The sequence below is a fragment of the Lepisma saccharinum genome, chromosome 10, assembly GCF_977018435.1.
Source record: "Lepisma saccharinum chromosome 10, izLepSacc3.1, whole genome shotgun sequence".
NCBI classification, from domain to species: domain Eukaryota; kingdom Metazoa; phylum Arthropoda; class Insecta; order Zygentoma; family Lepismatidae; genus Lepisma; species Lepisma saccharinum.
Genome location: NC_139238.1, coordinates 79,889,827 through 79,915,604, shown reverse-complemented (window position 1 = coordinate 79,915,604; position 25,778 = coordinate 79,889,827). Strand labels below are relative to the sequence as shown.

The 25,778-nt window shown below is 36.3% G+C and overlaps 1 protein-coding gene across 1 annotated transcript; it reads right to left on the bottom strand.

Annotated features, from left to right (window-relative positions):
• Nucleotides 1-1,275: 1,275 nt before the first annotated feature.
• Nucleotides 1,276-25,648, bottom strand: LOC145993974 (heparan-sulfate 6-O-sulfotransferase 2-like). Its single transcript, XM_083129997.1, has 2 exons — nt 24,837-25,648; nt 1,276-9,223 (listed from the first exon to the last, which is right to left on the bottom strand). The coding sequence occupies exons 1-2, from the start codon at nt 25,463-25,465 to the stop codon at nt 8,566-8,568; spliced, it is 1,287 nt and encodes a 428-aa protein (XP_082986123.1). The 5' UTR covers nt 25,466-25,648; the 3' UTR covers nt 1,276-8,565.
• Nucleotides 25,649-25,778: the final 130 nt, after the last annotated feature.

The window sequence follows — 25,778 nt, the reverse complement described above, 5'->3', positions numbered from 1 at the left end:
AGTAATTTCATATCTGCAACGTATCTATGTGATACTGAAGTATTTATGTTTAAGTTTACAAGCAGATCTCTCTTAGGTAGGTGTCTCAGGACCGGCACTCTATATCGAACGATGGAGAGGAAAAAGCTGAGAACACTCTCGATCTTGGAGGTATGAGAAGGGGCAGCCATGTTCCAGATGGGTGAACAGTATTGCTACCAAATGACAGATTTATAATGAAATTGTTTCATCTCCATCTCGTTTCCAGAATGCAGTGCTGTATCTGGTAGGATATATGTATCAGATATGATCCTATAGCATACACATTCACACACACAATTGGGGATAATAATTCAATAATAAAATAAGAAAAAAGAAAGAATGAAGGAAAAGAAATGACACCAACAACTGTGATGCATGTTTATGAGGTGATTTTTTAAAACTATCCATCACATTAAACTTTGTGATTGAGTTCTTACCCAATGCAAAATTTTAACTGAATATCAGTAACCTGCAGCCCAACTAGTGTTGAAATCATGTAATGAATGAACCATTCACAAGTGTTGTTTTCAGTTCCTGGCTGATTGATTTGTTTTACTTCACTTTTCTACCATTTTTGGCTAATCCCAAAGATGAGGACAAATGGTGATAAGATGAAATGGACAAAGAGAAAATCACAAACACATGGATAGATCCCAAGTCTCACAGAGAATTATGCTGGCTGACAGTCCAGATGCCAGAGCTGTATTATGTGAAAGATAGGTTGATGTTTGGGTGTCTTCCAGAAAGTTCAACCTTACACCCCATTTTGAATTTATGGATTATTTTCATGCAGATGTGCACAGTGAAGAAATTCATGCTGCTGGATATACAATTTGACTGAAAAATACCGAGACAAGGGCAAATGTGTGGAAAATATAATATGCAACTGTTTCAAGCTGCAAGCTACTCAAGTCAACTGTTGCCTCCCCAAGGTGCTTGGCCGTTAACAGTAGTGGCTTGGAAAAACCTCTCTCTTACAGTTTAAGCGACTAGAATCTTAAGCTCAGCAAGTGACGGCGATGGTGCAGCGGTAACGTCATCACCTTGTAATCAAGGGGTCCCAGTTTTAATACCCAGTGTAGGCATACTGGTTCAGATCACACTTCAAACTGTAGGTCCAGTCCCGATTAGCCTTTCTGTACATAAAGTGGACTTTTTAATAAAAGTCAAACAACTTCTCTATTTAATGCAATGAAATTATAAACCAACAGAATTAAAGTATGACGCAAGGACCAACAATTATGTATGCAAACATCTCTATAAATACTTTATTTCTATGTACATATCATACATACGTTAATAAATAAAAACAAATTTTTGTTACTAAACATGAACATTTATATAAAACCTATCTCATGGAGATCATTAGTTGAATAATGTTAATGTGGTGAAAACCAACAGATAAGCAAAAATTTATGTACTACATCAGATTTTGAAATACTTTTAACATATTGCAAAAGGTTACAATTTCTACCTGCAAAATACCACACATACACATTAGCCTGTAAAATCTGTTTAGAGCTTGTGCAGGAATGTAGATTAGAACATTACTAACTAATTGTTTGAGACTCAACATGCGGCAGTGTTAATACTACTGCCCGCGTCAAAAATATTTAGCCCTTTGTTCACGTGCTTGTAAAATTGAACTCTATGGGAGGAAAAAAGTCAAACATAAACCTTCAAGTATCTATTTTTCAATTAGCATTTTTTGAAAAGTAATCTTAACTCCATTTTCTTATCATAGTGAAAAATTCACTCAAGAGTGTATATTTTTTCAGTTTGCCTGAACAAGTAACTAAACTCCTTAACTGTGGAAATGTTTTTTTTAGCAAAGTTCTGTTGAACAAAATTAACAGTAATAAAACACCAGTATTTGCCTGCCTTCTTCTTTTATCCAGTATTTTTTTATAGGATTGCTTTCATATTCCATGACAAATGTAAATCATACACAAATATAATAACAGGAAAACACAATAACACACAGCATGTCGGCATGTATGTACTTCGGGTTCATGCACAATAAATCTTTCTGGTGTGGAAGTGCTTGAAACAAGTGCAACTCAATGTCTATTTTTGAGCCATATTTCGGTTTTCTATTACAAACAAAACACTACAGATCACTTTTCTTATGTCTAATTTATATTCTCTTCCTTCATCCTTTCTTTTTATTCTTCTTTCTCTTCTGCTATTGTATTTGTTTCTAGTACAGCTAGCATAATCTCACCTAACGTGGTTTTTATGTTCTCAATATCTGGGAGAATAAATATATGCTACACGCAGTTAAAGCAAGCACAATGTGCGTATATACACCCTCCGCACTGTAAACACACTGTGCATGGCATATACACATATATATATATATATATTCACTATTTCCCTCTACATTGTACAGTAACACACTATTTACTTGAAACATGTAGCCATATTTATGACTCACCCTGTACATAATCAGGTAGTGGCACATTGTTTTCAACTGATCCAACTGGCAATGCCATTTTTCCTCTATTGTGAAGATGGATTCCTGCTCTCCAGACTGGCCACTGTACCATATGGTGATTGATCCCAAACAATGACAGATTTCTGTGGCATGCCTCTTAAAATTTTTCCATACCGTTCTGCCTTTCCATTTGTTTCACAATGTTTCCATCCTTCCTGTCAATGAAGCACAATTTGTAGTTATCCAGAAAGGCACAGACACAACTGATATGCAATGTGATAACCCTCATATCAGTACCCGAAGGCATGTGGATATCTCCTTTCCACCTGCTCACTTCCAGCACTACACCTTTGTAAAAGCCGTAAAACTATTAGTATCAGGAAGAGTACATTCCTGCCACCAAAATTTCTTAACAGTGGTTCTTGTCTCCCCAGGTTTCGTCCGTATAAGATACATTCTACCCTGATTCTATACATTTAAACCAACCTTTGGGTATCGCCCACTTTGTGCTGTAATCTCCCCCCGTTCCATTAATACTGGTTTCTTGTCAAATTTTTGGTAGCGAAAGCCCATCTTCCTTGCAATTTTGCTCACGTGTAAATAACTGTCATCTGTGGAAAGCCTAGTATTTCAGTAATGAACTTTGCATGAACTATTTCTATCGATGGATTTTCATGATTGGAATAAAAGTTGTGTACTCCCTCTATCCCATAATTATTGTCCGGTACACCTTTGGTTGTTGTCTCATAATAATTGCCCGATATTCAAACTGTGACACTGGTGTATACAGAAGAAGAACATGAAACACGGGAATGAGTCATACAACTTTATTACTCAAGGATCAGTACAAATTGTGCTTTCCATCTGCCTCTTCGTCTGTCATTCCTGTACTACCATTTTGGCACACCGGACTATAATTATGGGACAGAGGGAGTATCTTTCTTTCACCACACCTTGCAAAAACTTGTCCAATGAAATATTTGGTCATCCTTTTCCTTCCTTTCTAGAGAATGCAACTTCTTCTTCCTGTTTTTCTTTACATACCATTTTCACTGTGCTAACAGAACAGACACCCCTAAAAGCATCACTGTGCACTTGACCCTTTGGTTTATGATGCGAGATATCTATCTTGGCACTGACGATCATTTCTCTTTCACCACTATGATGTCATTTTCATGTAGCAGAACAACCACTTCACCAAACCATTAGCACTCACTAACGAACACAATTAAGATAGATGCAACCTTGTGAGAGACTGACTGCCTGGATGAGAGAAGTCAGGGATAGAGAATGCATGCAAGGGTCGTAATTCCATGTGGGAGGGTTTCCGTAATACCAGAGTAAAACTATACACTATCTGTACAGACAGCACCAGGCAATAATTCATGGCAGGAATGTCAACACAAGAGTGATAAAAGAAAATTATGGCATGAGTCAATTACCATGTTTCTGGAATGCTTCATTGGATTACACCTCCCTTAGTAACAAAAGCTTTCGGCTCACTTCCCATGTCAAACTGCTGACTGGATGCACAATTTAAAGGGCAGGTGGGTGATGTTTGGCAACAAAGTACACTTGCTACACAATAAAGTGCCAAAAAAATGCAGGAGCACAATGTCAAGAAAAAAATTCTGTCCATGTTTTGAATTCACACAATGTGCAAAGATGAGAAGAAAATTTGAGTTTCATTTCACAACCATCATTTTGATATGTATTGCATTGCCATTGGACTGAGCACTACCAAGATTGCATCCTAATTAGGCATTAATTGTTGCTGTTCCACAAATGATAGCAACATTCATATTTTTACGACATGTTCACAAGAAGTTATACACACCCGAATTTAACTTATGTAAAAAATACAAGAAAAATTACACTCTTACAAAGATTTTTGTCTGAATAAAAAATACCGTTAATATCACTTTGTTTTACTTTTACCTAAAGGCAGATATTTTTAGCATTCCAATGAGGTATATTTGACACAATTTTACAAGCATATAAACAGAGGGCTCAATATTTTTCATGCAGACAGTAATCGAGTTTACACCTCACTATACAAAAGCCATTAAAATGTTATGCACTTGAAGCTAATGTAGTGATTAAAATCTGCATCTTAAATATATTTCACAAAGCATTTGTTAAATAAGAAGTTACAAGTATTTTCAACAAGAATTCAACACAAATCTTAGTTAAATTTATGTCATTCAGTTCAACAACAATAGACTTAACAAATATTAATAGGCTTTGAACACACATGTTTCACTCATTGAAACACAACAGAATAGTAACAATGCATACAGTCAAGCTGCTCTACCACTAACAGAGATTCTAACTTTTCCAGCTTAAAATAGTCCTAAATAGAAAAGCATGGATACAATTCTTCCTTTTGTATTTATCTCCAACTCAAAGGGTGCCACTTTTGGCAATTATAATTCTTATACTTTTGAACATTAAACTTGGATTTTATTGCCATAAGACCCTATGAGTATTTGTTGTTCTAAGATAATTACAGATTAGTCACTTTCATTTGCAATCAATGTATTTTTGGCACCCATGTGTGAAACTGTCCTGTTACTTTTGAACATTTCTTTAAAAAGAATGGCCTGTCTTTGCTAGTTTTATTCTCCTTTGAAGCATTAAAACGTTGAATTTTAAATTTACATAAAGTAACATGTATATGCCAGATATGTGTCACTACGTTGTCTTCCTGCTACAATGTTGTTGCAATTGGAGCCTGTTTTCCTTTTTTTTTTAACACCGTTTTACACCTACAAACTTTCTTAAATGTTACTTCCAATGTTAGTGTTTTACTACATGAAAATATATTAACATCTGGCATATATTCACAATACTAGAATTATTATTATTATTATTATTATTATTATTATGTGGAGGAACTGCATTTAGTTGTCTAATCAGTGAAGTATCCTATGAAAAGTTGTTGTTTCCATTTGTTTCTCCATCTGTCTGTAAGTCAAAATCTACTTTGAACTTCACATGAACCTATATCAGACATACTAGTACACATTCAGTCATGAGCGAAACTGTGCCTGGAACTTTACAAAATTTATTTTACCTGATTCTGTAATATCTCTTGTTAAGAAACACTGTCAGCGACACAAACATATTTTATATATTATTTGCACCATCAAACATAATAACTCAGGAAATATTAGTTTTACTTCGCACAACTTATTTTCATTCATGACTACACATATAAAATTTGGTGGACTAAGAACATATTTGTATTTTACTACTGTTATTATATCACTTTTATATGGTAATCAAATAGTCGTGGGAGAACCAGAAGGATGTAACTCCAATTTAAAATTTACAGGAGAGGAAATAATATATTCTTAGCAATTATGTCTGATTCTTAAAAAGTATTAGTAAATTGGAGATATGTGACTCAACTTTGTGTTAAGGATTAGAAGTGGAGATATGCCAATCAGACTCCAAATAGGGTTCTTCACAGGAATTCATCTAAACAAAACTGACCATCACATTTTTGGAGTCATAGTGCTAGTCTTCTAAGCATCACCAGTTCGGTATCTTTGACACAACCTCAGAGGAAGCCGAATGGACACGTATCTGGTTTCAAGCCTCCACCTGTTTTTCGGAGAAGCTCTGTTGTCACTTTTGCCTGCAGTGTTTAGACATCCATTCATCATTATGACGTTTTACTAACATGGTGTTTATATTGTATAAAAAAATAGCACAACAAAATAACACAACCTAGCAAAGATAACAACCACAACCTCACATTCAGTAATCTCTAAATAACCCGAATTCGCAACATCTCATTTACTTCACGTGGAGTTGACAGGATACGGTCGGTTCTTGACGGACACTATTGGTGGGAAAGGTTTCAGGGATGAATTTACTGGACTCCACGTGGACCTGATATATAGTTGTAAGAGGGAAAACTGATGTTTCGGAACTTTCTTTGAAGTAAAGTGAGGTTTCTTCGCAGACCAAAACTATACGTCCCTCTGGTTCTCATGCAACAAAATAAAGCCGATGAAGGGATATGCACAAAGGAACACACACATGTCCAAGCCAGAACTTGGACCTTTTGGTGGTGGCTTTGTTAGTTACAACTGAGTATGCGTGTGCAACTCAATGCATCTGGTAATTGAGAGAAATTTCCCTCAGCACAGTGAAATTTTAAACCAAATTTATAAAAAGTAAAACTGAAGATTAACAGTTGTAAACATGTACGCAAAATCAGCAGGAATGTCACGTAATAAAAATACAATAGGAACATATTAAAGTATTTTTCTTGGATAGTAATTTTATAAGTGATCCTTTCATACATAAATCTGTTCTTTGATAACATGCTTTTCAACACAGTATACTACAAAGTGGCCCCAAAAAATGTATACACACTTTAACAATAAATAACAATAAAAATATTACTCTGAAATCATAACTACTGTATTTATGGAAAACTTAATGTACCCCCGAGAAGTGCTGTGGAATCAATGTAGGTGTCCAAAGTGGCCACCATGGGCACCCAAACACTGTCAATGCTGCCGAACTGCTCCATGAACAACATTCTGTAATGTGTCCAGTGTGATGGCTGGCTGCACACAACATGTGCCAGTATAATAGCTGCCATTGTTTCTGTACATCGCTAATTAATTGATTGATTTGCTTTATTTTACTTCACTTTTTGTGCCACTTTTGACTAATTTAATGTTGCTTCCTCTAGAACTGAGTCAAAGACACCGAACTGACGTTTGAATCAGGACTCTTAACTTAACAGAAATTGCCAGACAGGCAGAAGGATAGAATGTTGCAACAGTCATTGAATATCAGATATACTCCATCTGGGAGGGGACACTTTGCATCCTCACTTATTTTTCCAAACCAAATTCCCTGAATTTTCCAGGTTTTCCCAAATTTTATGTATTCAATGAATGATTGATTTGGCTTATTTTACTTTGCTTGTCTGCCTCTTTTGGCTAATCATGAAGATGAGTATGAATGACCTGATAAAACTGACGAAGGAACACTCGCAAAGAACACACATACCCAGGCCAAAATTTGAACCCAGAAGCCCTGGAGTGTTAACATGCTATGCTTCCCACTCTGCCACAAAGGCTGGCTTTGAAGTATTCAACCTTGCACACTAATCATATGAGGTTGGATCAGAATGGTAAAAAAAATATAAAAAATACTTTTTACATAAAATATCTAGTATCAATCAACAAGCTTTTGGAGTAAAATATGAAATGTGTTATTTCAGTCTAATATTCACAAGCACAAAAGCTGTCCAGTTTCCTGGACTTCCATGATATTCAGGTCAGTGGTAGCCCTTAGAAAGTGGAACAAAGTGAATTGTTTATTTACAATGTGGAAATCCTCCTAAAACTCAGGCTTGTATACTATCAAAGCCAAATGAAATGATGTCACTTGTAACAGTTAAGTGAAATGAACATGAAATTAAAAATGAATGATAAAAATGAGTACGACCTTCACGTTATTTTTGATTATTCTATTCTATTTTGATTGCTTTTCTACTTCTTGGGTTAACTGTGACACTAAAGATGAATGAACATACATTTGATTTTCTTTATTTAACTTTGCCTTTTGTGCCACGTTTGGCTAATTTGCGAAGGTGGGGATGAGTGATGATATGATGAAATTGATGAATGGACAAACATCCATGCCCAGGCCAGGATTTGAACCTGGGACCCCTGGCATCGTAGCACAATGTGTTAACCACTCTGCCACAGGGGTTGGCAAAAAAAAATTAACATACAAAATGAATGATGAGACAAACACAATGAAAATGATATGACTTGACCAGGGTTCGAACATGGGACCTCTGGTATCCCAGTGCATTACGCTGACCACTGCTGCACCGGCCTGCAAGAAGGTCTCTCAATACAGTGCTTGTGTAAAGACGACATGTCAATTATCTACACAAATCTATGCATTTATTCATGCATACCAAATGATAAATATTTCCTTCTTCACATTAGAAACCTTGCAGCTGTATACTTTATAAGGTTAGACATAACCTTCATAAAACATGTATTGATTCTATCACAGAGTTCAATATCTACATAACTAAATCAACAATGTAGTCTGCACAAATTCTAGGATTCATCTTCCAGTTCATCCCAATTCAATTCTGAGCCAAAGATATAACCAAGATGTTTGAAACGTTCCTCAAATTGTTTGTCCTTCACTTTCAGTTTTGAAAACCTTTCATCCATAAGCCTCTTTGCAAAGTCGTACAACTCAATGTCCAATTTGTTCATTGACTTTATGTGTTCTATTTGTTCAGGACTTAAAGTTGGCATAGTTCTGCTTGAGAATGTTACATTGCGTTGCTCAAACGGAACAGCAAATTTTAAGTTAAAGGTCTCCTCAAACATATACTGGCTAATCTTCTGATGTTCAGTGAGGCCAAAGAATGCCATCGAACCCAAATTACGTTTCGCACTTGCGAGCATCACGTGGTTTCTTTCCTCTTCTCCCATGTACGAACGGTTGTAGCAACCAATCAGGGCAAGATCTGCCAGCATGCGAGTCTGACGATTGTTTGCCAAATTGTGTTCACATGACAAGAAGTCATCTAAGGTGACACCGTCCCACTTCTCGCCAGAATAGCATCTTGGTAGCTCATGATCGGTGGGGACGCGGCCCCCACACCAATGCCTCGAGTTCTTCCAAGTGGCTCCACGCTGCACGTGCCGGAATTCCGACAGATAGCGACTAATGGGTTCCCTCAGCAGGGTTATGTAGAAATACCTACAAGAGAATCGTTAAAAAATAACAAAAATATGCTGTGTCATGTCTCAATGATACAATTTATACATAGATAAATAAAATGAGTTGTCATTTCAAAATTACTTCCAAGTATGAATTTGAAATAAACATATTAAATATTGGGATCATTACATTATTTAAATGGTTAAATAATGGACATGCTGCATGTTAAGTCTAAGAGTGACACTTTCTCAGCAGGTGTGCCATTTATTATAATATCATCAGAATAGACAACGCTACTAGAAAAAAAAATTGTACAAGACAACATGAATTTTTCCCAATGTTGCAAGTGGAAGCGTTTTTTTTAAAAGTTGATTATTAAGCTAGATATGAAAAAAATGTAATGAATAAGTATGTACAGAATCCCATGCATTCCTTATGGAGAAGCAACTACAAGCTAATTAAACAAAAGGTTCGACTTTTCCCCACCACAAACAAAATCTTCAACCTGTCCTCTTTCCAGTCACGTGTTTTTCTATGCCATCGGAAGTTTGATATTCACAAGAGAAGAAGTAAAATAATACTCCCATAAGTGTAATGCTAAGTTTCTCCACCCTCCTACAACCATCCAGCGCACAGACCTCTCCAGCTCACTGCGGGGAAAGGTCAGTGGGGGAGGAGAGGTTTAGGGTCTTTCCAGTTGGCTTGGACACTGAAACTGTTCCTCGTGCCCTTAAAATAACAGGTATGATCACCTAAGTGATTGATGATCATATGCTCACATGAACTTATTACATGAAGGAAAATACCGGAACAATTTTTGGGGATATCTAGTGTCAAACCCCTTTACATTAGTGTTCATCAAAATAAAATTTGTATTCTGGCTTTCTCGAGTGCCATGTATAATTTGACTAAATGGCTGCTAAACCTGGTCACAGAGCAAGTTGTGCTGTATTTTGGCCACCTTGTGCAACGGTTCTCAACCTTCCTGAGATCACACTCAAGTACATTCATTTCTATAAGTTGATGGCCCGATTGCAAATTGTAAATACCTTCCTGATTTTTTAAACTTTATACATTAATTAATATACACCCTTGAAATTATATATTAATAAATAAATTATGGCACAGCCATAAAGTGGAATAGTTCAATTATGTCTAGCCTTTCTGACAAATATTAGATTTAAATCAGTTGTCAACCACTGGCTGTAAGGAACCAACCATGACTCAGTGGTTGAGAAACACTAGCCTAGTACATGGTGGCCTTAAAACTGAGCCAGAAGCAAATAAAATTGGCCACAAAAGGGGGAAAAAAATACATTTCTTTTAAAAATTGACTTTTTTTTAATAAAAATTATTTTATGCTCAGATAGGCTAATTGGAACTGGACATACAGTTTGAAATGGAAACCAAACTACTCTGCCTCTACTGGGGATTGAACCCGAGACCCTTTGATTAATACAAGGCAGCAACATTACTTTATGCCACTCTGGAGGTCCATTTGTATTTACAAAAAAAACATTCAACCAAAAACATAGCCTTTTCCAACAACAGTACTCGCGATTTGGGCTCGGAGTTTTAAAGGCAAAACTAATTCTTAATCTCCCTTTGAGTATCAAACAGATCTCGTTAAGTATTAAACAGGGTATACACACATTTACCTAATATAAATACTTCTGCATACATATTCTGAATAGTCTCAACAATGTCGAAACAGCTAATAGTTTGATATTAACATTTGTTTAATATTTTATGACATCAACAATTAAATTTGATATGAAAGGCACAAACACATAAAAGTTTGTTTCAAGTCTATTTTATGGTCAGATATGCTAATTGAGACTGGATCTACTATTTTAGAATGGAATCTGGACTACTATGCCATATGTCTCCACCAGGGATTGAACCTGCTATCCCTTGATTGCAAAACAACTGGATTCCCACTGTCATTGGGTACACATACACATGTAAGGCCAAAACAAATTAGGAGCACGAAGTAATGGCCAATATCTGTCTCCTGGCTGCTGCACCATATGAAGTTATTTAGCTAGTTGCAAAATCTGGTATTACAAACCTCGATGCAAAAAAGTGAAATAACTTAGATGCAATTGACATAGAAGCCAAAATGTCCATTATTATTATTAAAAAAAAGAAGCCAGCTTTTTACAGAGAAAAACTGACTTTTTGCAACTCTAATTTTAATTATTATTTCATATTACAATGGAAATGTTCATGATTATGGTATTAAGTCTGAGGTGTAATGCAGCTCAACAACCCATCTGAAACCCTGACTTGGGAGCAGTGGTACTAGTGTTGCTAGTTTAAGTTACGGGGAAGCCAGTAGTTTGCATATTTTCCGAGGTTTTGGAAATCTTGGTGGATCTCTACCAAGGTCATATCCAGGGGTAGAAAAATAAAGAGTGCCTACCTGAAAATTTCCACTTGGTGAATGAATTTTGAAATTCAGCTCTAATTTTTTTTTCTTTAATATTTCGAGTTCATTTATGGAAATTTCCATTACCTCTCTCTTCAAAATAATGAGTACAGTATGTGTTTTTTCTGTATCACGTGTATCATTAAATCAGAATAATCAACGTGCCATTATACATTTTTGCACTGTTGCTAGGTGAATTTTAAAATCTTGACAGGTTCCTCTCTACGAGTGCCACTTTCCTGTCATCAGTAAGTTAGGACTCTCCATACAAACGGCACCTTCCCATATTCAATATTCAGGATGCTCCTATACGACAGCCACTTTCTCAACATGACATTTTGGACGAAATTACAACAGGGAATATTAATTATATTTCACTTAAAATTAATGCTGGAGAAATTAAGAAAGATTATAATCTCAGAACATTTCTAAAAATTAAAAGATAATTTTGGAGTATTACTTATAAATTATGGAAAACCAAAAAAGCTAATATCTAAATTATCACCTTAGCAATGCTCAGACAGTTGAATACTGCATAGCAACGCAAGCAACAAACTCCAGCCATAAAAGCAGCGAAATTTCACAGAAACAAGGAGACATGCTGGGTAGTTACTCGTGTGCTCTCCGCCCCAACTGTGTGTTTATTCATTGGTTGAAGACATCACTGTACAAGGATCTTTATGGAAACTTGGAAGGGTGAAAGGTATTCATTTGGTCATCAGCATCGCCAGCAGTTATGGTCAACCCGGGTGTTTTTTCAGGTTATGTTTAAAAATATATACAGTATATTAAAAAAGAAATATTTTTTTCTCCTAGTAGTAATGCATTGTAACATTCAATTTGTATTGCTTTATACCCTGTCCCAACTATCTCTGGAGCAGGCGAATGAAAACAAGTCTCTGTGCAAGTAGTAACGTGAGATGGCTCCACCAATGAACACCGGAGACAGAAATAGACTGTCTGGAGGGGGGTAAGGGATTGCAGTTACGAGCCTTCACAGCAGCGTGTACTGATTTGATCTGCCCACTCTATTTCCTCCTCTTCTCTGATGCTATGTGCACCCTTGCTCATAGATAGATAGTTGGGACAGGGTATAGTTGACTGAATCAAAAACTATTTAACATTTCTGTTCTAAACTATCCATCCAACAGTTTGATTCTATTCTTCCAGGACGATGTAATAGTTAATGATGTTGCTCTGTGATCAGTTTTCAGGGTTGCATTCCCTGAGGAGGCACATACTTTGGTGTATCCAAGAATCACACTACCGAGGGGTGGGGGTACAAAATATGTTATGACCAGTGGTTTTTTTGTCCCCCGGTAGGAAACAACAGTACTCCATATTGGCATCTTATTATAGGCAAGGACTACGAGGGTCACTATTTATATTTTGAACCTTGGCAACACTGATTGAAGTTAGGCGCGATTTGACGTTTGCACGGACTCGTCTGGCATTATTGACCATAACGTACTTCAAATGTTTTGTCAATAGCTTCATTTGTGTTGTTTATGTTGCCTTGGAGATTGCGCGACAACAATAAAATGGAATTAACAATAATGGAACATTTTCGTGCGATGATTTTTTACGATTTTCGACGTGGATTATCAAGACAAGAGTGCATCGATCAACTTACTTCCACATTTGGCGATGAAGCCCCATCCTTTGCCACTGTGAAACGCTGGTATAACTAATTTAATCGTGGCCGCAATTCGCTCACTGACGAGATTCGCGAAGGTCGTCCAAAATCAGTTGTTGTTCAAGAAAACATTGATGCTGTGCAAAACCTAATACTGCAAGATCGTCATGTGACATACTGTGAGATTGAGGCAACCATAGGCATTAGTTCCACCAGCATATATAAAATATTACATGATCATTTAGCTGTGAGAAAGGTGTTCTCCTTGGATCCCTCACAATTTGACAAAAGCTCAAAAAGATGCTCGCGTCAATTGGTGCAAACAAATGCTCAATAAATACAATTGTGGTGCTTCAAAAGATGTATATAAGAATGTAACAGGTGACGATTCATGGATATATGCATATGAGCCGAAACATAAACAGCAGTCGACTGTATGGGTGTTTCAAGATGAACCCAATCCAACAAAAGTTGTTCGCGCTCGAAGCACATCGAAACAAATGGTCGCCTGTTTTTTTCGGGAAACCTGGTCATGTGGCAACTGCGCCTTTAGAGGAACGTAGAATGGTCAACTCTGAATGGTACACAACAATTTGTTTGCCAGAGGTCTTCGGTCAAATATGGAAAACAAACAAACGCCGTCGGATCATTCTTCATCAAGACAATGCCAGCTGTCACACATCTCGTCTAACAACCGACTTTATGAACAGTCAAAAAATCGAATTGATGGGTCATCCGCCATACAGTCCTGATTTGGCACCCAATGACTTCTTCTTGTTCCCGAATGTCAAGAATAAATTGCGTGGACAACGATTTTCGTCGGCGGAAGATGCCGTTGATGCGTTCAAAAACCATATTATGGAGGTGTCTCAATAAGATTGAAAAAAATAGTTAATACGAATATTCCATTCTGGACTTCACCAGCCTCCGTGGTGGAGTGGTTAGCACATCACGCTGCGATGCTAGAGGTTCTGGGTTCAAATCCCAGCCAGGGCATGGATGTTTGTGAGTGTCCATTCATCAATTTCATCATATCACCAAAAGTGGCACAAACTATTCTGAACTTGAGTTTATGAAACAAATTATTTTGTGAATGCAGTGTTGTGCCTCCCGGCGGAGTTCCTGGTCTCCTACCGGGCGCCTCCTCAGGTGGCGGATAGAGGAATGCTCACTAGATATAGTGGGTACTGGGCAATTAAAATACCCAGGGCGGACCAAAAGCAGGACTACTGCCTTGTAGTTAGTAGAGGGATCTACAAAGGCTAGGGGAAGAAAACCCTGAAAACAAATTACCTGGCCCTCCAGGTTGGGGGTTGAGCGTAAGGCCGACACCCTTACCTTGTAAAAGAACAATCCATTGAGAAGCCAATAGACGAGCCTCGGAAGGATGGATTTATAAGAAGACGACCAGGACAGACCACAAATATGAGAACGGTCAATAGCGAAAGGACAATTAGTATCGCAACATGGAATGTGCGCACCTTAAAGAAACCAGGGACACTGAGAGTAGTTAAAGAAATTGCTGAGAAATATGGGATCAATATAATGGCAGTGCAAGAGACAAGGTGGAAAGGACAGTCCACTTTCAAGTCAGAAAACCACATAGTGTTCAACAGTGGTGGAAATGGAAAGAAATATGGAACAGGGTTTATCGTAGATAAGAAACCGAAGAATGCTATAATAGACTTCACACCAATAAATGAGAGAATATGCACCATGAGGGTCAAAGGGAGACTGTTTAACATCACAGCAATCTGTGTCTATGCACCAACTGAAGAGACTGATGATGAGACCAAAGATGAATTTTATGATAAATTGGAGTACGTATACGATACAGCACCACAACATGATGTAAAATTAATAATTGGAGATGTAAATGCCAAAATAGGAAAAGAAGACATTTTTAGAAAAACAATTGGCAAAGAAAGTTTACATAGTGAAAGTAACGATAATGGACTACATATAATAGACTTTGCCGTAAGTAAAAGAATGGTGGTTAAAAGTACTCAGCTACAAAGAAAAAACATAAAGAAGGAAACCTGGATTTCACCAGATGGGGAGACAAAAAACCAGATAGATCATGCGATAATAGATGACAGACACTCATCAGATATAACAGATATCAGTAGCTGCAGAGGGGCAGATTGTGGATCTGACCACTTTCTAGTCAGAATCAAATATAGACAAAGAATTGCCTGTTTTAGAAATAGTAAAGGAAAGAAACAAGAAAAATATGATACAACGAAGGTAATAAAAGATAAAAGATACAGTGTAAGATATAAAGAGACATTAAAGACGTGATTGGAAGAGAAGGAAGAAGAATGGCAAGATTCTGATATAGAGGGAAAATGGAAAGCAATAAGAGACAGCATTCAACAAGCTGCAGAAAAGGTACTGGGTAAGAAGAAACCAACGAGAAGAAACGAATGGTGGGATGAGGAATGTGATAAAGCTATAAAAGAAAGAAACGACGCAAGGTTAAAGACTATAAACAGAAATACAAAAGGAAATAGATAAGTGTTCAAAGAGAACAGAAGTATGGCTGATAAATTGTGCAGAAGAAAGAAAAGAGAGTATGACAGCCAAAAATTAGTAGAGATAGAAACGACATGGAAAGTTAAGGAAAACAGAGATTACTTCTTGAAACTGAAAGAAGAGAAGAAAGGATTTCAACCTAGAGTTGCATTTTGCAAAGACAAGGAGGGCAATCTGATAGGAGATAAGGAAGGTATTTTGAACAGATGGGCAGAGTATTTTAGTGAACTTTTGAATGGAGATAAGAATGAACAAGAGAAGGAGAATGAGGATATAGGAGATAGAGTGGAAAAAAGAACCTTGAGGATGGAAGAGGAAGATGAATCTGACATGGAAATGGAAGAGACTAATAAAGATTTGATTAAGCCCCCTTCAAGGCAAGAGGTTAAAGCAGCAATCAGAGAACTAGCAAACAATAAAGACCCAGGTGACGATAATATAAATGCAGAATTATTGAAGGTAGGAGGGAACATTATAGTGGATAAATTAGAAGAACTATACAAACAAATATGGGAAGAAGAAAGAATGCCACAACAATGGGGAAGAGGAATTATATGTCCAATACATAAAAGTAAAGACAAAACAGTATGTGAAAACTTCAGAGGTATCACACTCCTCAATATGGCATATAAAGCATTTGCTAAGATACTAGTCAGGAGACTCACACCACTAGCTGAAAAGATGATTGGAGAATATCAATGTGGTTTTAGGAGAAATAGGTCAACTACAGATCAAATTTATTCAATTAGAATGATAATGGAAAAATGCTATGAATATAATATAGACCTGCATCATCTTTTCATAGACTTCAGACAGGCATATGACAGCGTCAAAAGAAACAGACTCCTAAAAATCATGAAAGAAACTAAAATACCAATGAAATTAGTTAAATTAACAGGAATTACATTAAGCAATACAACAAGTAAAGTAAAGATTGAAGGAGAACTCTCAAGAGAATTCCAAATAGAGAGGAGTAAGACAAGGAGATGTCATGTCAACCCTGTTATTCAATATAGCATTGGAAAAGGCAATTAGACATTTAAGTATAAATCCAGGAGGTACAATCTTTAACAGGATGAGTCAGTGCCTAGCTTATGCAGATGATATTGATCTTATATCACGAAACAAAACAGAACTAAACAACGAATTTAAAAAACTAGAAGAGAATGCAGAGAATATAGGATTACAAATCAATGTACAAAAGACTAAATACATGCTTGTATCAAGAAAAGAGTCCACAGCTAATGAAAGAACGAAAAAGGTAGGAGACAAAGAATTTGAAAAATGTGATAACTTTAAGTACCTAGGATCGATAATAAACAAAACAAACAATGTATCTGAGGAAATTAAGGCAAGAATAGTTGCAGGCAATAGATGTTCACTGGGACTCAAGAAAGTCTTCTCCTCCAAAGACATAAGCAGAAAAAACAAGATTAATATATACAAAACAATTGTACGCCCAGTAGTGACATATGGGTCAGAAACTTGGACGTTAGTGGAAAAGGACGAAGAGTTACTAAGAAGATGGGAGCGGAAGATTTTGAGAAGAATTTTTGGGCCGGTGAGAGAGGAGGAGTTTTGGAGGATGAGAACAAACGTGGAAATACAAGGACTATATAATAATTCAGATATTGTAACAGAGATCAAGTGTGGACGAATTAGATGACTGGGACATGTATGGCGAATGGAAGACTGTAGAGTGCCAAAGGTGTTAACAGGAGGACCAGGTAGAAGAAGAAGAAGAAAAGGAAGACCTAGAAAAAGATGGCTCGATGATGTAGAGGAAGACCTGAGAAGATTGGGAGTCCGGAGATGGAGGAGGAAGGCGATGGATCGAGACGACTGGAGGCTCGTCGTGAAAGAGGCCAAGGCCCTGCAAGGGCTGTAGCACCAAGGAGTAAGTAAGTAAGTGTTGTGCCTATGTTGGAATGAATTATGCTACAGCTACAAAAACGTTCTTTTTTTTATCTCATTTATTTCATATGCCATAGACCATTAAATAATAGAAAAATACTATGTAACACGTTGTTTTAAATCTGCTACAATACAGTTTGTTCACAGTTGTGTTTTCCCATTATTTTTCTGGATGTTTCAAGCAAAAATACCTCCTCCATGTATTAACCATGCCAAATTAGAAGTTTGCCGTATTTAATTGTCTGGCTCATTTCGTCCAAATGGAATACCTTATACATCTTCCAAAATATCTGGCTGCTATGAGAATAGCATTTTCCATGGTCAAAACATTGGTGACCTCCAATTTGTTTCACAACGATCCCCAAACGAGCACTATATTACAAAACATTTATTGTCAAATTATAGATTAAGCGAAGCCCTAAAATTCTGTAGTCTCTTTTCTTAATCTCCAAAAATGTAGTTTAGGCACAGATTTGAAAGTGTCATCAGAATTTGGAATCTACCTCAGCATAAGATAAATCAATTTTTTATCTACAATCTTGAAATATTTTGAACAAATGCAAATGAAAAACAAAATCATTCCCGAGGTGTATCTAAAGTTCAAATCACAAACCCTGAGACCTTCTGTAAACAAATCCACGTGCATGCAGAAAGCATTGCAAAGTCATAGAAGTAAAATAATCCACACGAAAATCCAGGGTTGTTACAGGATTCATTTATAAGGTAAAACAATGGCCAATTTGTAGTATGGGATACGCTGCCGCAAATGATGTCTCAGTTTAAACCCAATGCTCTTTCTTTTCTTACTTATTGCTTCACCTTTATTGTTAACTCTTTGCACCAGTAATCATTTCCCATAAATTTGGCTTCTTTCTTGCATGTGAATTGAATATATTTTACTTGCATTTTTTTAGACAAAATGATATAACATGGTAATGTATATTTCTAAGGATGATATAGATAGGAGTGTATTTGAAATTTGTTTGTAGATTTTATGTAAATTGTATCTTATGTAAATAAAATATATAATGGGCATAAACAGCCATATGCATTGCTGCAAGTCCAATAAATATATTGATGATGATGATCAAAACAAGACAAAGAAAGTTCGTAAATTTATTGTGGTTGGAAACTTTGACAAGCATCCTAATAACGATTTTTGTTCCGCCAAATATAGTGCACTTCGTAAAATAACTTGTTGACATGGCAAGGCAAGATAAATGTGAACATTTTGTAGTAATATGCATTGTAACTTTCACTGAGCTTACAGATTTGTGTACATAATGATATTTTATAACATTGGTTATTTACTAAAAATAATCATGTGAACAGCAAGGAAGTAGTGCTACTTAGTAATATTACCTGACTTATCCTTAGAAAAATAACATGCCGAGTTCTATGCGTGCGGGAAGGTCTCCGTGTTCTCCGAGCTTGTTATCAAAACACCAGCAAGGAGAGCCTTTGAAAAGGGGCGAGAAACAGATTCTACTCAATATTTATGTAACGTTCTGTCAGTGGTATCCTGAGAAACCAGTAAATGAAGTGGTTAACTTGGTATCCCAGTGCAGTGGTGTGTCAGTGTCTGCAGTTTTAAGGGTTATGAAAGAGAGAATGACCGGGAAAGTAACAATGTATGCGGCTGCATATTCGTCTGATGTTTTGAGAGCAGGTTCTCACATTCAGAGGCTCTTATATAAAATGAATAGGTGCAGCGAACTATGAGTGTAACAGCAGATGATTGCGGTCATGAATCAGCTGACGTGGAGTGATACATCGAATCGGTGAGACCGTTTGTTTACAGAAGGTCTCAGGGTTGGTGATTTACACTTTAGATGTGATTAATTTCAGCTTAAAACCTCTAAATTTGCTGCAGTTATTGTGGTCTCAAAATTGGTGACATACCTAACCTTCCTAAAACACACACACTACATTACAGAGTTTTTACTAAAAACTTAAACTCAAGTGATGCCGTAACATTGCTGAGACTTGTGTTTCTTAATCTACCAAATATAGCCTGGTCAAATATGAGCATAATTCAAAGTTTTCGCAAGACATGTTAAACCAGTCTGTCGTCTACTATCTTTAAACATGATGACCAATATTTCTCAAATACAATGTGAGATCAATCCTTCAAGTTATCTTGCAACTATAAAAATTGCAACTCAAAAGCTTTGCATTTATGACGGTTATCAAAATAGAACATGTGTGATTTTACCTTTCCCCACCACTCCTCTCCTAAGCTATGAAATATTATTTTATAAGTTTTACTACATTGTAGAGCATAGCATAGAGCCTGGCCACAACATGTGGAAAGTAAGTTTTTCATCAACCATCCTGAAACAAATTTTGTTCAATTTTGTTCACACGTGTTTTAGCTGCAGAAATAATTTTACCTAAATGATTCTAAATTTACAGCAGTTATCATCATCATTAAATAGATGACTTATCCCTCTGTGCCCATCCACCCTAACTCATGCTCCTCCTAAATCATACACTATATTTCAATAATTTTATTGTCAAATTATAGTGCAAGTACATAATGCTGCGGTAAGTTTCATGCACAAAGCTGATGTTGTGGTAATTATGAAGATGCACAACTTGCATGGCTACAGAGCTCCTAACCAGACATAAATAGCATTTTACTGCATAGGCAATCAACCCATTAGGATGAGAAATGACAAAAATCATTTAAAGTGTGTTTCAATTTAATTATGTCACAATTAACGACATTTCAATAAAATGTACTCAATTCTCCCTTGCAATGTTTAAACATGCAAAAAATTCTTGTATCAATTGATCATCACAGTTGAAACTATGATGTGCCACTATGGAATGCCCCACACAAGGAAGTGACTGATAACCAAAGTGCTCCCACATTTCAAAATTATAAGCTTTGTTCAAGTATGCTGCATCAATAAATGCAAACATTTTATCTAAAAATTTCTGATACCTTTTCTTTTTTGTTACTTGGATATATGATCTTTTATTTGTGTTAAATGTTCATTTCGAGCATGATTTGAGGAAAACAGCCAGAAAAATTCAATTTGACATGTACTACATTCACTATTTTTAGTATTATAAGCTCTGATAAGCATTTTCTTCACAAGTTTTCCAAAAAAGTATGACAATTATAGAACATCACAAGGATTTACAGCAATAATTTACAATTTTTTCTCAAAAAACCCATGTGGGGAAATCTGGACTGGGCCCACCCTGGTTAACGTGACCCAGGGTATTTACTCGAGTACCTAATTCTCACTGCTAACGAGACATTTGATTTAATCACAGGAATCAGCAGCAGCAATAAGTTAATCAAGCTATAAGTAAGGAAGTGCGTACCTGGAATAGCAGTACAACATGAGTTGGTGACGTCAAGAGACCAAATAAATCCCAAAGGCAGTGACTTCGTAACACAAAATTATTGTGGATAATAATCTGACAATTAAAGATAAATCTGTTCGAGGAGAGAACAGATAGATTCTGACCTGTAACTTCTGGCAACGGACTAACAGACTAAGTGTTACCTTCTGCGTTAGAAAAATAGTCTGATGAAGAAAGGTAACAAAGCTGTGGTGTCCAAAGGAGCCATGCACGGGTTACCTGACAACCTGCAGCTATGTGGTAGAGTAGGCAATGTATTGCATAGTTCTTCATGCTGTTACTAGTAGAACCATGTATATAGAGGCCGCTCTAGCACAAGAATTCATTACAGCAACGGTTCCAAATGTTTAATGATTTTTTCAAAGTTTCATAGGAGAACGACGAAGTATTACAGAAATTTGGAAATGACTGTTCCAGTAAATTTCAACATTGGTGAAAGTAATTAGGAAGGTTTAGAGTTCAGGAAATAGCAATTTATCAGTGAATCAAAGACATAAAATATACCTTACGCAAGCATGCGCACTTCCCATCGACAAGCCATTTTTGGTTCATAGAAGAAAGAAAAAGTATCACAGAATAGTGATTGCAGAGTGGATAAAATTATGATTATTATATAAAAATAATTTTTCATGATTTTTTAATTTTTAAAAAAATGGTTAAAATGGCTTCTATGTCTTTCGCAACCATATCTAGATATATGTTTTTTTTATATATATAGAAATGACTTTCCTGGTAAATGGAAATGGCCCTGTAAAATGTTCGAACAGTTTGATTAGCAAATAAAAAATTATGAAAATATAGATTTTGCTGTTTCTGATACTGCACATATGAACCTACTTTGGAAAAGTTTGTTGTGTGTGTTAATGAAAATATAATATTTTTTTGTAAATTTTCTTCAAGTGAAAATAAAACATTCTGGAGGCACTATATAATTGAAACTTAAAATATTTTTTCTAATATTTGTAGCTCAATTTTCATGATTTTTCTTAATGATAGTTAGCAAAATACCAGCTACCATATTTGTTTACAGTTTAATGATAATGACACTATTTACGGTTTAACATGATTACTATTTTGTCTATTATTCTACACAAAAAATGTTGCTATTTTTGCCTATAAAAATTATTTTAAATTTTAAATCGAGAGAAATTTAAGTGTGTTTACAGTTTGAATATTACATATTTGGTTCCCTTGCTTTTCCTTTCAAAATGTTAAGAGTATGTTAGAGCTTAATAAACACCATTGAATGATTATGATATTAATGTACTTTCATCAAAAGAGATTTTGATATCTACAAATTACTCACGTACATTATTCCATAAATTATTTCTTGGCCCAAGTTCCAATTGCTTACGGTAACGGTTCCGATTGTTTTATGATTTCTCCTAGCACAAAGACTAATTATCGTAGAATTTTGGAAATCATCGTCACACGAAATTTGAACCTTCCTTAAAGTAATGAACACTGTTTGGACTCGAAAAAAGTTATTTATGTTGAAAAAAACAACTTGAAAATTACCTTATGGTCAAGATATTCTCTGCCGACAAGCGACAGTAAATATCATACAAGCGTGGGAATGAACGTAGAAGTAAATCGGAACCTTATAGAATGCATTTAGGAACTTTATGTTAACGCTAAGGGAACCAAACCTGACCTGCCTAACCTAACTACGAAAGCCTATATTGAACAAAACCTTAAGTAATCACTAAAACTCCGCAGTATGTGTTAACAGACATACATCGAAATCGAACCATGGAAAAATTGCATTCGTAGCATGATGAAATCGCAATAAAACAAAAGGAACTTGGGCCTTGCTTACTTCCAATTTCATTATGGTACGCATGCATTTTTCTTTCATGGATTGATTTCTATTTATGTCTGTTAACACATACGCCGAAGATTTTGCGATTACTTACTGCGTGTTTGCTTGAGAATGGTCTTTCACTTCCACATACACCTATATGGTTCTTCTCTTACAATCAGCCATTAGTTTACTGTCATCTTGATTACAAACTGCTGCTGCCACCTAGGTCATGTGTGTGGTGCGAAGGAGTTTCATAGTTAGGTATGCAAGTCAGGTTTATGGCTCTTACTATTCAATCTCTAAATGCTTTCATGGTTCGGTTAGGTGGGCAAGGTTTAGGGCTCTTAGCATTACAATAATTTTCCTAAATGCTTTCAACATCTCATCATATTGGTGCTTGTCACAAGGATGACACCACTTTGAGCCTCATTACGGCAGTAGTCTGTAGAATGCCTTGTCAATGGGAAGCGTGGATGCTTGCACCTTTTTTCGCCAATAAATTGTACTTTTTGGAACTCCATAACTAAGGTTCAAATTTCCTGTAATAATCATTTCTACAATTCTGCAACACTTCAAAACTTGCTGCTTGCTCTCCACATGAGGATCGAAGAGGTGTCATGCTTGAGACCCTCCTAAGCCAACTACAAAAGCATTTAGGGACATTATTTCAATGCCAAGAGCCCTTAACCTGACCTGCCTAACGCACATACAAATGCATTTATGAACTTCTCGGCAACTGGAAACCACACAATAACTCATCACACAGTAAACGGACTAATTCAGAAAACACCTTCACATCCCAGACATATGAGCTAGATAGCAGCAGCAGTTCGTAACGAAGACTACAGTAAACAAATGGCTGGTGGCAAGAAAAGTATTACATGAAAAACTATTCTGAAGCAAACACACGGTAACGTAAAAAATGTGCGCATAGCAAGATGACATCGCAATTAAACAAAAGGAACTTGGCCTTACTTACTCTTAATCCAACCTTGTATTAATTAATGGGTAAATTTCTCGTATTGGACAAACGGATTTTTTCAAACTTACAGGAGAAATTACTTACCGAATGCAGTTTCTTTATACTTGTGGAAGTTCGGGGAAGTGTTTTCTCGCATCGTTCATTGAATTTTGCCAGTAAATCATCTATTTTTCGATATAAATGTGGGACTGATGCACGAAAGCTCTTGCATCCATTTACTTCCAGGTGGATGGAGCCTGTGTGTGATGACGTAATCCCGGTCAATGTTTCCAAACACGTGTTTTTTGTAACTGAAGAAGGTACGTTTCGGCAAATGGTTTGTGGGGCTATGTGTCAATGGTTCGTGGGGCTACGCATATTTTTTTCGAAACCAATTTTTAACTATTATAATCTATACGTGACCCTACCTAACCTAACCTTACCGGAAATGGTTCGTGGGGCTAAGTAGGTATTTTTGGGTGCAGTGGGGTGGAAACACTGCATGCCGAGTACAGTAGTGAAACTGTGACCGCCATTTTGTCGCAAATAGAGCTTATTTCCATGAAATAAGTGAAATGCCACCTTCAGCAATATTTAAATTAAATGAACTAGCAAATTTCAGCCGTTTGTCCGATACGAGAAATTTACCAATTAATGAATTAGAGGTTTTAATTTCACATTTCAAAATGTGCAGCTTTATCATAGTTGGATTAGTTTGTATTTTAGACCATATCTGAAAAATTAATAACGTTAAAAAATTATGTTGGCTCATGAGAAAATTGGACTGCCGCCTGAATTATTTCTAATCCTGTCATATCATGCAAATGTTTATTTTCCTAAAACAAACTTCCATTTGCCATATGGGTGCATGATGGAAGTGCAAAATGTTAAATATTAGCATTAAATACAAAAACACAACATGTGCGTAGTGTTTCATATATGTTGACCAAAACATTAATTGAATAGATTAAATCACATAATTCTTCTCACCTTCGTTTAACACTGCACCCTTCTTTTCTGTCTAATTCTGAATCAACGCAACTTGTTAATTCTGTCCAATCTGCATGTAAACCACATTTCCATCCTGTTGAAAATCTACTGAACAACCAGTTTTCTTTTTTATTCTTGTCACTGCTTGGTCGAAAACAGTTGCATCGTTTTCTTCCTCTGTGGCAAGTACATGGTCTCTCTAAATCTAGATCTCGTACCAGATGCCTTCCAAAACTTGATCCACCAGTTTTCTGAATGTGAAGAAACACCACTACATCATGAGCTTTTATATCGAATTTAAAATTCTCGTTTGAAACGTCGTCGTAGCTAAGACGAGAATTCAACATTTTCGAGTTAATTGGATAAGACTGACTAGGCACTTCATTTCCTAAGTTCTCTGTAACTGGCATGATCCAGGAGCTTCGAAGAGTGCTTTTAGCAGTATGTGTGCAAACATGTTCGGGGCATAAATAGCCTATGTACACTACACCAGTTACAGCTATGAAGATGCAAGTGTAAACTGTAACTCGTAATTTTGTTCGAGTCTTGGTTTGAAGTGTCTGAGGTAACGAAACAAGAGGTTCTAAATCACGTTCATCCACTTGAACTTTAATACTATGAGAGCCCATGTCTCTTAACAAGAAAGCATTTTGTTTATTTTACCGAAGCAATCAAAACTCGAACATACCCATCCTGCAAATATTTTCGTAACATTGCAGGTAGATTAATTTTCCACAAGAAATTCACACCTACACAAAAAATAAAACACCACACCTGGAGCCTGGAGCAAAATTCGGCTACTCCGCCTCCACCTTAATATTCTCGTGCTTTATACAACGTTCTTCTGTCCAAAGTTCCCTGTACTTTCTCTCGTTAGCATTCTGTCAAAATGACCAAATTTATATATTTTTACATCCGCTCTATCCTGTATGACAACGATTT

Coding starts and splice junctions, on each gene's coding strand:
- LOC145993974 (XM_083129997.1), bottom strand. CDS start 25,465: ATGGGCTCTCATAGTATTAAAGTTCAAGTGGATGAACGTGATTTAGAA. Junction 9,224..24,836: donor GGGTGCAGTGTTAAACGAAG/GTGAGAAGAATT, acceptor ATTCTCTTGTAG/GTATTTCTACATAACCCTGC.